The sequence below is a fragment of the Hyperolius riggenbachi genome, chromosome 9, assembly GCF_040937935.1.
Source record: "Hyperolius riggenbachi isolate aHypRig1 chromosome 9, aHypRig1.pri, whole genome shotgun sequence".
In the NCBI taxonomy this organism is placed as follows: domain Eukaryota; kingdom Metazoa; phylum Chordata; class Amphibia; order Anura; family Hyperoliidae; genus Hyperolius; species Hyperolius riggenbachi.
The window spans coordinates 165,085,786-165,099,451 of NC_090654.1; the positions used below are offsets into that span (position 1 = coordinate 165,085,786).

The 13,666-nt window shown below is 44.2% G+C and overlaps 1 protein-coding gene across 12 annotated transcripts in view; it reads left to right on the top strand.

The window, feature by feature from the left end:
- CACNA1D (calcium voltage-gated channel subunit alpha1 D) overlaps positions 1–13,666 on the top strand; it is a 665,324-nt gene that overhangs the window by 555,198 nt on the left and 96,460 nt on the right. For all 12 annotated transcript variants that reach the window (XM_068253651.1, XM_068253660.1, XM_068253661.1 and 9 more), the window contains 3 exons: positions 840–936; positions 2,336–2,438; positions 3,275–3,376. In XM_068253651.1, the coding sequence (XP_068109752.1) occupies positions 840–936; positions 2,336–2,438; positions 3,275–3,376 (302 nt within the window). The remainder of the gene's footprint in view (positions 1–839; positions 937–2,335; positions 2,439–3,274; positions 3,377–13,666) is intronic.

Sequence of the window (13,666 nt, forward strand, 5' to 3'; positions counted from 1 at the left end):
GCCGGAAGTGACGGGACCCGGTACCGGCAATAGTGGAAGCGGAAGATGGCGGCGTGGGAGCGATCCAGGCTTATGGGGCTGGAAGAAGCCCCAGGTATGTATAAAACCTTTTCCTATTTTAGGTATTCATTCGTCTCTGGTTCCCTTTAACTTTTTGCCTGCTCTGACGGTGGTTGCAAGAATTTGAAAACCACCTTTGTGAGTATATACATCCTTAGCATTTCTGAATCAAGCACTATTCTGCACCATTGGGCTCCTGGTCTCCTTTTGTCCTATATGCTGGGAATACACGGTTCGTTTCTGGCTCTCGATTCTCCTCTCGATCGTTTTTGCCGCTCGATTCTGCAGTCGATTTTCTTCTGCTCGTTTTTCTTATCTTTTTCCATTCACTTCTATCAGAAATCGAGCGGCAAAAGATTAGAAAGGAAGATCGGACATGTTGGAAATTATCTATCGAACCATCTAATCACTTAAAAAACGAACCATGTATTCCCAGCATTAGATGAGCCTGGGGGTGTTACAATCACAGGAACCATCGACACAAGGCTTACTGAACAGAATGAGCCAAGATTCAAACCCAGGTCTCCTGTGTCAGAGGCAGAGGCCTTAATCATTACACTATTCAGCCAATCAGCTGGAAACCTACGTGTCTTTGAATTCACAACCTATGCCAGAAAGATTACATCATATTTCTGGCGATTGAGGGTCTGTTCTGGTGCCTTTCGTTTGATTTGTACCGACCTAATCCATTTATGAATTGTTCATATCAAATGTCCTGTGAACAGACAACATACGATCACTTTTGTTTGTAGAATATTAACCAATATTTTGTAATCTAGGGGGAGAATTAAACATCTTGATGTGGTCACATTGCTCCGGCGAATTCAGCCTCCCCTGGGTTTTGGGAAATTATGTCCACACAGAGTTGCATGTAAGGTAAGGTAAAGTAACTGACACATCAAGCATTTTCCATTGTTCTCATTTTGGTTACATAATTCTAAATATACATAACGGCTCCTGGCTTTCTCCTACGTGAGCGGTCTGCTGGCAGAAGAACCTTGCACTAAGGACGTTTTGATAAAGCAATTAAGAAATAAATATGAGACACCATTAAGCATTCTAGACTTGATAAGCAATATACCATATCTGAGATGTTTAGTCAAGGATCCTGCTGGGTGTATGATAACTAGCTAGCAGTTGGAAGAACTCTCTTTAGTACCCAGACATGTTGTTGCTTTTACCTTGTAGAACAGACAATGACATTCTCACTAGGGGAGCACTTCATTTACATGTCATTTAAGTTGTAGAGAAGCTTTAAAGGAATACTGTAGGGGGTCGGGGGAAAATGAGTTGAACTTACCCGGGGCTTCTAATGGTCCCCCGCATACATCCTGTGCCCGCGCAGCCACTCACTGATGCTCCCGCCCCGCCTCCAGTTCACTTCTGGAATTTCAGACTTTAAACTCTGAAAACCACTGCGCCTGCATTGTCGTGTCCTAGCTCCCTGTATGGACTGTGCCTGCGCAGTACGCTCCTGGTGACATCAGCGGGAGCGAGGACACGGCAACGCAGGCACAGTGGTTTTCTGTCTTTAAAGTCTGAAATTCCAGAAGTGACCCGGAGGCGGGGCCGGAGCATCAGTGAGTGGCTGCGTGGGTACAGGATGTCTGCGAGGGACCATTAGAAGCCCCGGGTAAGTTCAACTCATTTTCCCCCGACCCCCCTACAGTATCCCTTTAAGGTGGTCATACACTTATAGGTTTGCAGCAGATCCGACCATCAGATAGATTTCTGTCAGATGCCTGTCAAGTCGAATCTGACAAGAATCTAGCTGATGTGTACTACACACTAGAAACAGATTTTCAAAAGATTTCAGTATTAAATCTATTGGAAATCTATAGAAAATCAATCTAAATGCATTATTGCACCATTATATCCAATGCAACTTTATGGGCCATCGATCTTCTGCCAGCAGCAGATTGACCTAGATTTTCCATCCTGTCAGAGAGATCAAATCGATCGAAATTGATCGAAATCAATTACAAATCGATCGTTTTGCTGACTTGAAAGAATCGATTTCTGATCAATCGATCGATTCTTTACAATCGATCGATGTCTGAAATCGACCAGTGTATGGGCCCCTTAAGTCTGAACTGCAACAAAAGGACAACAATCACTAATATATCTCCATACCCCCCCCCCCCCTCTTCAACACACCCCTAAGACAAGAGGCTTTGGAAAAGTCTGCTACATGCTCACCACTGCTCCTCCATCTGCTCTCTCAAGCTCTACGCCTTTTATTGGATAATAATCATATTTTACTCTTCTTCAACAGAGATTGGTTGCCATGAATATGCCTCTGAACAGCGATGGAACTGTAATGTTTAATGCCACATTGTTCGCATTGGTCAGAACTGCCCTGAAAATCAAAACTGATGGTATGTCATCAAGAATTAATGTTTGGTAGACCAAAAAATGAAATAAAGCTAATCACTGCACGAGAATCAGTTGGACTTGTGTGAAGCTACGTGCAGGCGTTAGGTAATTGCAGTCAGATTGTTTGTTGTCAGATCATGTCTGTACATGACGGTATCATCCTCAGGAACTACCCTGCTCATCAACAATCTGCTCTTAGTAGTAGGAGGTCTTCTGCCTTTTCTATTGCTGCATAGAGATTAACAGGCATGCTTGGCTGCGCTAAACTATACCAAACTTTCTGGGTATGTTCTAATCTGACCTGACTATACAGACTTAGCACTTTCCAAATCCCGGACCCCAGCAAGTCCCCATAGTTGGCTGAAAATCCCAGCAACAAACCCAACGTCTGACCAGCCTTATACTCCATTTGAATGCTGCCTGATCTCTATTCTGGTTCAGGCCAGTCTATGATGTAGTCAGGTTGGGATCATTGGAATACTATGCAAGGAAGCCCAACCAAATTCATGTACCAACTAGAAATCATGAGCCGTGCTACTGACAGTAGGGAGTGATACTGAGTTAGTATGGTTGCATTCTTATCATCTTTACCCACAGTTATGGTGGAGTGAGCCACTACAGGACACCTTTCACAGTGAGGCAGCCATGTTTGCTTCGTATTTGTTACTCTTATCTCATTTAGCAGTCTCCCCTCACTTCTGATCATGTCATCACGGACAGGCAGTGGGGTAGGTCTCCGACTCCTATTATAATGGGGTGTAGTATCTAGTTTGAGTTTCTACATGCCAGTCTATTACTAGGTTGTCTCTCCTATCACATATTTTTCCTTTATATCCAGGTAATCTAGAACAGGCCAATGAGGAACTCAGAGCTGTCATCAAGAAAATATGGAAGAAAACAAGTATGAAGCTCCTGGATCAAGTTGTACCTCCTGCAGGCGGTTAGTGTGAAGCTATAAATGGTTCTGTATAGCAATAACTCACTATTATCAACACAACCCAACATGATCTATATCAATTTTAATTTTAAGTGGCCACTGTTTACTGTCTCCATTCCTCACTATTAGGTCACATTTTGTGGACATAAAATCATTTTCAATTAATCAGCCAACCGTTTATTGGAAGGGAACATCTGGCAGTATACAGCATATATCGAAGCTCTGCACTATTTATCATTTTTACATGTACATTTATATTCATTCTTTTTGCTTACATCTAAAAAAGTTGTAGATTATTTTTTTTTATTAGGTAAATATACAGCAAATTTTTATTATTTTCAAGTCCTACCAACAGGTGGAGCTCCAATGGTACGGTACCATATATAACTTTTTAGTTACTGGTGTATAGCAGGTCAAAAATCATCAAACTGTACAAAGTAGTCTTACAGGACTGACTTATACATTCCCCTTCTGTCATCCAGTTTACCAATCTGCCTCTGGCATTGATGTAATTTTGTAAAAAAAGCTCCGCTTGCTGGTTACACGTAGTACATACAGTAGATTATATTCATATTTAAAGCATTATTCTACTTTCTTTACAAAATTGCTAAAAACATGTCAATGCTGCCCTTTTCATAATTTATTGTTATTAAAAATGGTCTTTCTGTTTTAATTTGCAGGCAGTTAGAAATTTGACAGTTGACAATATGCACAAACCACACTTCTTTGCAGCCATAGCAACAATACTCTGTTTGAATTACATACTGCCCACAAACTCCCTTCTTCCTGCATGAATAACACAGAGAAGAAGCACTTGTTGCTCTTCCAGCACACCTGGACTAGTCAGGTGGTTGCAGCAGTCTGTGACCATCCCAGTGGATAATTTTTTTTAGGAATCCTTGCTTGCTCCACCTGAAGATAACACCGAAAACCACCCCCTAACCTTCCACTATCTCTGACTAAAATGAAAAATCAAAATACATTTCTGCTGAACAATCTTTGTGATCATTACTTCACTTGAGTAGATGTTAGTGTTCCCTAAGAAAGAAATTAGCAGGTGTGGAGTATTTGGCATGCATTAATAAAAGGCACAGGTCTAACTATATAGTCTAGCATCTCAGTAAGTAGAGTGTCCAAAACTGTCCACAAAACCTAAATCGGTTCAGCTTCAGCAGTTCGTAGAAGGCCTTGTCTGAGCAGCTGCTGCTTGGTTTGCATCAGCCTGTCATTCAGTAGCTTGTCAGGAGCTCCTGACCAGGTACTGAAAGCACACGTCTACTGAACTCAAAACTTGGAATTTCAACTTACCTGGTGCTTCTCACTGCCCCATATAATCCATTAGGTCCTTTAGTGTCATCCTGATCAGCGCTGTTCTCCTGCTATCAGCTCTGAAACTCCTGCGCATGCATAGTCCCGTTCACACTTATTCCCATTGCCAGGAGTGCTCTGCGCACGGCGGGTTATTCTCTTGAGAACTGCACATGTGCAAAGCGATTGTGGAGTGTTTGTGTATGGGACAATGCACAGTCAAGCCCAACTAGAGCTCCAGTGACAGGAATTTCTGAGGGGGAACAGAGGACGCTGACACACTATGGTGGGGCATTGATATTGAAGCAGGGCCACACTTACCATAATTGTAATAGGAAAACAGACATAATGGTTCCCAATGCAGAATTGTAGTGCAGTGGAAGTATGTTTTGCCGTTACAGGAAAAAAAAATACCGACAGCGCTGCTTTTTCCTGCACAACATGTGTGATTCCCTATCGCCAATAGTCAGCTGCTGTCAGTTGGCTGTTGGCAAAAAGTCAGCAGACACTGTAGACTTTTAAAACACAATAATTCGGCCTCCAGCAATCATTCCCCACCATCCATGGCGGCCTGGAGGGGGAATAGTAATTAACATGGCCAGGACTTGTGCAGCAGCAGGATCAACCATATACCGGCTGTATCCTGCGCCCAAGTCTTCCTGCGCCGATTTCAAATGTATGCCTACAGCCTGTCTTCCCAATACTTGTTAAGATATGTATATCTTATATATCTAAGATATCTAGTTATAATTAGCTGACTTATTTCAAGTTCAATAAAGATGAGTTTGAGGGAACTTATCCTTCAAAGATTACTATCAAATCCTATATGGCGTTAGAGATCTGATCTCGGCTAGAAATTGGTGCTGAAAAGGATGACTAACTTACAATTCTTATAACTGACATGCATGATATTGTTCAATTGCTTCTTTTAAGTATAAGTAGAATGTTCCTGCCCTATCTAATAATACAACAAGCTGTTTTAGGCTAGAAACTGAATATGTGTAGTAATAGCAAGAAATGCAAATCAATATATTGCGCTAACATTGTGTTTCAGTGCCTGTGTGTTAACCTTCTTGCAAATGCATTTTTTCTGTTTCCTAATTGTATTCTTCTTCTTACTATTGTACATTCTTGTGATGACTTAATGTGTCCTATATGTGCTTTATGTGTGTGTGTTTCTTGAAAATGTATTCTGACATCGAAGTGGACTGAGTGACAGGGGACCTTGTGAAAACAGCAAGAGTGAGAGGTCATCTGTCAAACACAGACTTATTGAGCACATATGCATGAGAATTATTTATCAGGTGACTGACATGCAAAATAACAAGAGCAGAGTGGAACAGTTCAGTGCAGACCAAGCAATCAGTTTTTAGCTTTTAATGTAAATAAGGATTCTGAATGGATGCTCTGGACAACTGCATTGTATTTATTCTAGGCTTCCAACCCCTTGTTTTGTCACAATGGGCTTGATTCACTAAAGGTGCGTACACACGTCTGATCTCTTCAAATGACGGGTCATCAGACCTGCCCGCGGGGCGGCCATCTGTCCGAGCGGATAACTCAAAACCAGCCTTATCAGCCTGCCGACAGACGACCTGTCGTCTGAAGAAATCAGGCGTGTGTACGCCTTATCAAAGTTAACACGCCTTATTAAAGTTAGCACGCCTTATCAGAGTAGCATAGCAAATTTATGCCTGCTAATTGGCAATGACGAGAGCTCCACTCGTCCTGCCCTGAGCCCCTGCGGGTTCGTAGTGCTCGCTCTGCTACTAAGATAAGGCGTGTTAACTTTGATAAGGCGTGCTAACTTTTATAAGGCATGCTATTTGTCTTAGTGAATCAAGCCCATTGTCTCTTAGGTTTTACCACATTCCTTTAATTTCCTTTCAGAGCTCTTCCATTTGTCTTTCTGTTTCCAATACAATATTTTTATAGTCTGAGAATAGTGTGAGGGTTATGCATCATCTATTACTGGCCATAGACATTACAGATGGACAGATTTCGTAGGCACAATATAACCTTTCAAAGATGCCTTAGGTCAGGGGTCTCAAACTCGCGGCCCGCGGGCCATTTGCGGCCCTCGAAACAATATTTTGTGGCCCGCGCTGGCAAAAGCTTCCTTATAGTTCGCTTCAGTGCTCCCAAGTAATCCACCGCATCTCCGCCGCTAAACGAGGGCTGCAGAGCCCCCAAATCGCCCGGGGGGCAATCCGCTGGCATTTCCTGGAAGGGGCAGAGCTTTCAGCTTCAGCTCTGCCCTCCTGACGTCAATCGCGGCTCATCACCGCCTCTGCCCGTCCCTCTCTGTGAAGGAAGAGTGAGAGTGGCAGGCAGAGGCGGCGATGCACCGCGATTGACATCAGGAGGGGCAGAGCTGAAAGCTCTGCCCCTTCCTGGAAATGCCGGCGGATTGCCCCCCCCCCCGGGCGATTTGGGGGCTCTGCATCCCTCATTTTGCAGCGGGGACACAGCGGATTACTTGTAATGGGAGCACTGAAGCGAACTATAAGGTAAAATAGGCAAAATAGTTTGCTTGAGTGTGAATTTTGATTTTGAAATAAAAATCAATGCATTTGCAGGAGCGGTTGATTAATTGATTCCCTTATGCGGCCCAGCCTCATCCTGACTTTGCCTCCTGTGGCCCCCAGGTAAATTGAGTTTGAGACCCCTGCCTTAGGTCATGCTTCAGGCAATTGCATAAACATTTGATGCATCTGACTATTTATGCTGATGCAGGAGGAAGGGACTTTAAGGCACCTCTGGGGACTATGTCCTGTTATCTATCTCCCATTAGTGAATAGGCAGGGGTCTACAGCTAATTTGATTGCAGTCTGTTCTGAAATGTATCGGATAGTGCTGACTGTAGCAGGGCCGGTTCTCTCACGAAGCAAGATGAAATATTTGCATCAGGCGCAGAGATTACAGGGGCAGCATGTTTGTACTGTGTGCTTACACTTACAGCATGCAGTCAGAGTAGGAGGAGAAGCGAGAGGAGAGCAAGCATGTGAAGAGGTCATCATTGGGGAAAAGCAGCTTATTGTACTGTGTGAGGAGTCTGACAGTGAGCAAGAAGGGGGGAGGCAGGAGAGCAGCAGCAGCAGAAGGGAGGAGGTGGCACTACTGTACTGACTAAGGAGGAATAGAGGACGGCCGACTGGCTGATAGTGAGCAGTCCGTTTCTCACAGACTCCCAGCCAGCCAGTGTGTTGTGTTGAGCTGCAACATGTCATGTCCCAAGCTGTTGCATATGCTCCCTTGCTGACCCTGAGCATTAAATGAAACAGAGTAGATTGTTGGTTGCTGTGAAATCATTCCAGATCATGAAGGGGAGAGGGGGAGGGTCTTCAACCGGACCTTACTGTAGGTTGCTAAGTATATAAGATTAGCTGTTATGCCATACTTATAGTTAACTTTGAATATATTACTGGTGTCACTAAGAATGTGAACACTTTTGCCATACCTTAAATCAGCATCACTTTAACCACCCTGGCGTTCTATTAAGATCGCCAGGGAGGCTGCGGGAGGGTTTTTTTTAAATAAAAAAAAAACTATTTCATGCAGCCAACTGAAAGTTGGCTGCATGAAAGCCCACTAGATGGCGCTCCGGAGGCGTTCTTCTGATCGCCTCCGGCGGCCAAAAGTAACACGGAAGGCCGCAATGAGCAGCCTTCCGTGTTTGGCTTCTCCTGTCGCCATGGCGACGAGCGGAGTGACGTCATGGACGTCAGCCGACGTCCTGACGTCAGCCGCCTCCGATCCAGCCCTTAGCGCTGGCCGGAACTATTTGTTCCGGCTGCGCAGGGCTCAGGCGGCTGGGGGGACCCTCTTTCGCCGCTGCTCGCGGCGAATCGCCGCAGAGCGGCGGCGATCGGGCAGCACACACGGCTGGCAAAGTGCCGGCTGCGTGTGCTGCTCTTTATTTCAGCAAAATCGGCCCAGCAGGGCCTGAGCGGCACCCTCTGGCGGTAATGGACGAGCTGAGCTCGTCCATACCGCTAAGGTGGTTAAAGAGGAACTCCAGTGAAAATAATGTAATAAAAAAAGTGCTTCATTTTTACAATAATTATGTATAAATGATTTAGTCAGTGTTTGCCCATTGTAAAATATTTTAAATCCCTGATTTATATTCTGACATTTATCACATGGTGACATTTTTACTGCTGGCAAGTGATGTAGCTGCTGCTTGCTGTTTTGGCAGTTGGAAACAGCTGTAAACAGCCATTTCCCACAATGCAACAGGGTTCACAGACAGGAAACTGCCAAGAGTACGTACTCAGAATTTCTTTGTGGGAGGGGTTTGACCACAATATCAGCCATACAGCGCCCCCTGATGGTCTGTTTGTGAAACGGAATACATTTCTCATGTAAAACGGGGTATCAGCTACTGATTGGGATAAAGTTATATTCTTGGAGTTTCTCTTTAATAGAGACAGAGTCAGTGTTAAGTTTTCAATGTCATGTTAGCCAAGCCTTCCTCTCAGTACCACATTGCTAAATTCTGAATCAGTATCAAGTTACCAGGACTAGGATCAACCCCATTATACTAGATTCAGCAGTAGCTTTATTTTGCATACGGTAGTTAGAATGTAAAAGACATAAGCTCAATCAGTTCAGCTATTGAAAAGAGACAAATCCTCAGACTCAGAAGATCAAAAGTAGCTTGGAACAGTGCCTTGTTACAGGAGACAAAATCTGACTCGCAATAATCAGCACAAGGTAATCAACAGTCATATTCAGCATCATGATCCAGAATCATCAGAGTCAAGTGGCATGTTAAGTTCTTCAGTAAATGGTTAAGCGCTCTACTCTGCCTGTACTTTCTTTTGCACAACAGATATATCATGAAAGAAAAGCCCCCCCTTCGGGGAAAGACTCACCAGACTTCTAGGCCTCCAAGGCCAATGCTCGCATTCGGGGTATTGGCCACGCTGCAGCCTCTCTGGCAGTCCTCTCTTGGCTATTCCCAGTCTGTGTAAGCAAAAAAGGAGTTCCACATCGCGTAAAAGCGTACCGGTTTATTTAAAAATGGTTAAAAACAAATTAGTGGTGTTGAGCCACTCATTGGGTCAAAAAATTCCACCAAAGAAAAGACCACAGCCAGCCCCTTGGTTAACAAACGACCTGATTCTAGGTACAGGGGTATGCAGAGATGAGATGCATTAAGCCTGTGACAAGGCGCACACCTCTGTCATCTAGCGTCCCTCTCCACAATCACTTTCTGGCTAGTTTTCTAAAATGTACCGAGCCTGCTGCACACAAACAGTCCCGCCGCGTCCAGCGGGCGTCGTGCGCTATGACGTCACTCCGTGGCTCCGCCCAATGTTTCGTTGCTCTAGCAACTCCTCAGGGGCTACGGGGAATATTACTTGCAGCAGCGAGGATACGCGATGAGGGCAGGGTATGCCCCCAGTTTTGCGAACCTTTTTATGGCCGTGTGGGAAGAGGAGGTACTAGAGAGAACTGAGTCGTCAAAAATAGTAAAATGGTCCAGGTATATTGATGACCTGCTGATATTCTGGGAGGACACTGAATCTGAATTTATGAATTACATGCAAATACTTAACCAGAATGACCTTAACATCGAATTGAATGCTGTGTGCAGTCGGGATATGGTGGTGTTTCTGGACTTGGAGATCACAAAAGATGGTAGTGACCTCTGCACCAGAACTCACTTTAAGGATGCGGATCGGAATGGCTACATTCCAGTGGGAAGCTGCCACCATCCCCAGTGGCTTAGGGCTGTACCTAGGAGTCAGTTCCTGCGTATACGGAGGAACTGCTCCACGGTACAAGAATACCACCAACAATCTATTAGGCTGGCCCAGTGATTTCTGGATAAGGGGTATAAAAAGGCAGAAATAGAAACAACTAGAAGAGAGGTAGCGGAAATAAAACTGACAAGTACTTTTAATACTAAACCGCGAAATAGAGATGGAATGGACTTTGGTTTTCTTACAGACTTCAGTAAACAGTTCAGAAAAGTTGAGGGTGTGATTAGAAAAAATTGGAGCATACTGAAGCGGGACCCTACTCTGAAAAAAGTGATCCCTGATAGACCAAAATTTTTGTACCGCAAGGCCCCAAACTTGAAGAATCACTTGGCCCCGAGCTGTGTTAACCCCCCGGGTAGGCCCCCTAACCCCTGGCAGGAGGATGGTTTCTATCCCTGCAGAAGCTGTAGAGCCTGTGAGGAAGGACTAACATATAGATGCAAGAAGGTGCAATCTTCCAGTACTGGAAGGACCTATAAAATTAGAGGGTTTATTACATGCCGAACCAAGTATGCTGTCTACCTAATTACCTGTGGATGTGGTCAGCAATATGTAGGGCGCACCACCAGGGCCCTACATAAAAGGTGGCGTGAACACATGTAATTCTGCTAAGGGTTTTCAGAAACATAACTTGTCTAAACACGTGGGTGAGAGACACAATTGTGATATTAAAACCCTAAAAATTTGTGGGATTGAGAAATTAATCCCCAATTGGAGGGGGTGTAATCATGAGAGGAGGATATCTCAGCTAGAAACTGAATGGATACAATAATACAATACAATAATACAATACAATACAATAACATTTCTATAGCGCTTTTCTCCCATAGGACTCAAAGCGCTTAGGCTCTCTCAGATTCAGTAATTAGTAGGATGAAGTATTCACACAACAAAAGTTATATTTCTGCAAATGCCAGACTGAACAGGTGGGTTTTCAGTCTGGATTTAAACACGTCCAGGGATGGAGCTGTCCTGATCTGTTGAGGTAAGGAGTTCCAAAACGTAGGGGCAGCATGACAGAAGGCTCTGGGACCAAAAGTTTCCAAGAGTACTCTGGGTATGACTAGATTATTAGAACCTGTGGATCTGAGAATGCGGGGATTGCTACGCAGCTGTAACATATCTTTCATGTATCCAGGGCCTAGATTATTCAGGGATTTAAATGTCAGTAGGCCGATCTTGAATAGGACCCTCCATTCTATAGGTAGCCAGTGAAGGGAATGCAGGACTGGTGTTATGTGGCAGTGACGGGGTTGGTTGGTTAGCAGTCTGGCAGCAGTATTCTGTATCAGCTGTAGGCGGTACAATACCTTTTTTGGAAGGCCAGTGTAGAGAGTATTGCAGTAGTCCAGTCGGGATGTGATGAAGGCGTGGACTAAGGTTGGCAGATCTTCTGGGGGTATGAGGTGCTTGATTTTTGCAATGTTCTTAAGGTGAAAATAGGATGATTTCACCACAGCAGAGATACACAAAATGAACACGTTGGTTCCTGTGGGTCACAATGTAGACATAGATTTAAAATGTTTTATAGCTAATGGTTAGTTTTAGCTAGCTGGGGAGGGCTGCACTTGGGATGCGTGGGGAGGGGGGGGGGGGTGTGAAGGAAAAAGGGATTCACCTAAGTTACGAATAATGGGGGTGTCTAACACTGATGTCATTGAGAGTGATCTGTGCAAAGGGCATGTAGTGTATGAGTATGTTTAAACAGGTATAATGTCCGATTATGACATTATGTTGAGGGCATGCAGGGGTTGCTGCATAGCATCATGTAAAGGGTATGCAGGGGTTGCTGCATGAAGCCATGTATCTGCATAGAGGCAGTGACGTAGGAGGAGAATTAATTCCAGTAGTCCAAAGATACGCCGTAGCATTGCGCAGAGCGAGGGGGCGGGACCTAGGTCTCCAATCAGCTCAGAATAGGATCAAGCTATGGGCGTGACTGGAGCGTGAGTAGAACGCAGGCGCGTAGCCCGCAGATTAGAAGATAAAGGACGTCACTCTCCGTGCCTCCGTAGCCCCTGAGGAGTTGCTAGGGCAACGAAACGTTGGGCGGAGCCACGGAGTGACGTCATAGCGCACGACGCCCGCTGGACGCGGCGGGACTGTTTGTGTGCAGCAGGCTCGGTACATTTTAGAAATCTAGCCAGAAAGTGATTGCGGAGAGGGACGCTAGATGACAGAGGCGTGCGCCTTGTCACAGGCTTAGTGCATCTCATCTCTGCATACCCCTGTACCTAGAATCAGGTCGTTAGTTAACCAAGGGGCTGGCTGTGGTCTTTTCTTTGGTGGAATTTTTTGACCCAATGAGTGGCTCAACACCACTAATTTGTTTTTAACCATTTTTAAATAAACTGGTACGCTTTTACGTGATGTGGAACTCCTTTTTTGCTTACACAGGCTGGGAATAGCCAAGAGAGGACTGCCAGAGAGGCTGCGGGGTGGCCAATACCCCGAATGCGAGCATTGGCCTTGGAGGCCCAGAAGTCTGGTGAGTCTTTCCCCGAAGGGGGGGCTTTTCTTTCATGATATATCTGTTGTGCAAAAGAAAGTACAGGCAGAGAAGAGCGCTTAACCATTTACTGAAGAACTTTACTTGATGGTGCACGCATCTAGGAAGAGCGCTCCCACTTGAGCATAATTGTCATTTGAACAAGGACATTATATATGTGGTTACTGCCTGTTACTGCAGTTCACCTAGAATCTAGCATTTTTAATGTGGATGTTTCTATTTCTTACGTAATTTTAGAAGTAATTTTACAACATTAGACTATGAGCGCAGTATCAGGGTGCTGAAATTGTTGTCAAGTGGCATGTTACACTAGTGAAAAGTTAGTCATAATATACATCATGGTACCATAATCTGTATCAGTACCATGTTGGTGGCTGCAGGTCTCAAGCGTTATAAGTCTGACAGGAAAAAAGCGTTCTACAAATGTTAGCATTGTTATTATTATTACATTATATATATATATATATATATATATATATATATATATATATATATATATATATATATAATCATTATATATATTATCATTGCCATGTTGCCAAAGTCAGAAATACCGGTGGTACCATCTTACTGTTTTCAAGTACAGAAACATGTTACTAGAAACAGCACCATGTTAGAGCCAGAATGTGTATCACATTGTCAAAATCAGAGCCTGTACTATGTTATCATCAGAGCCCAAACATTTGCTAGGTTGTCATAGTCTAA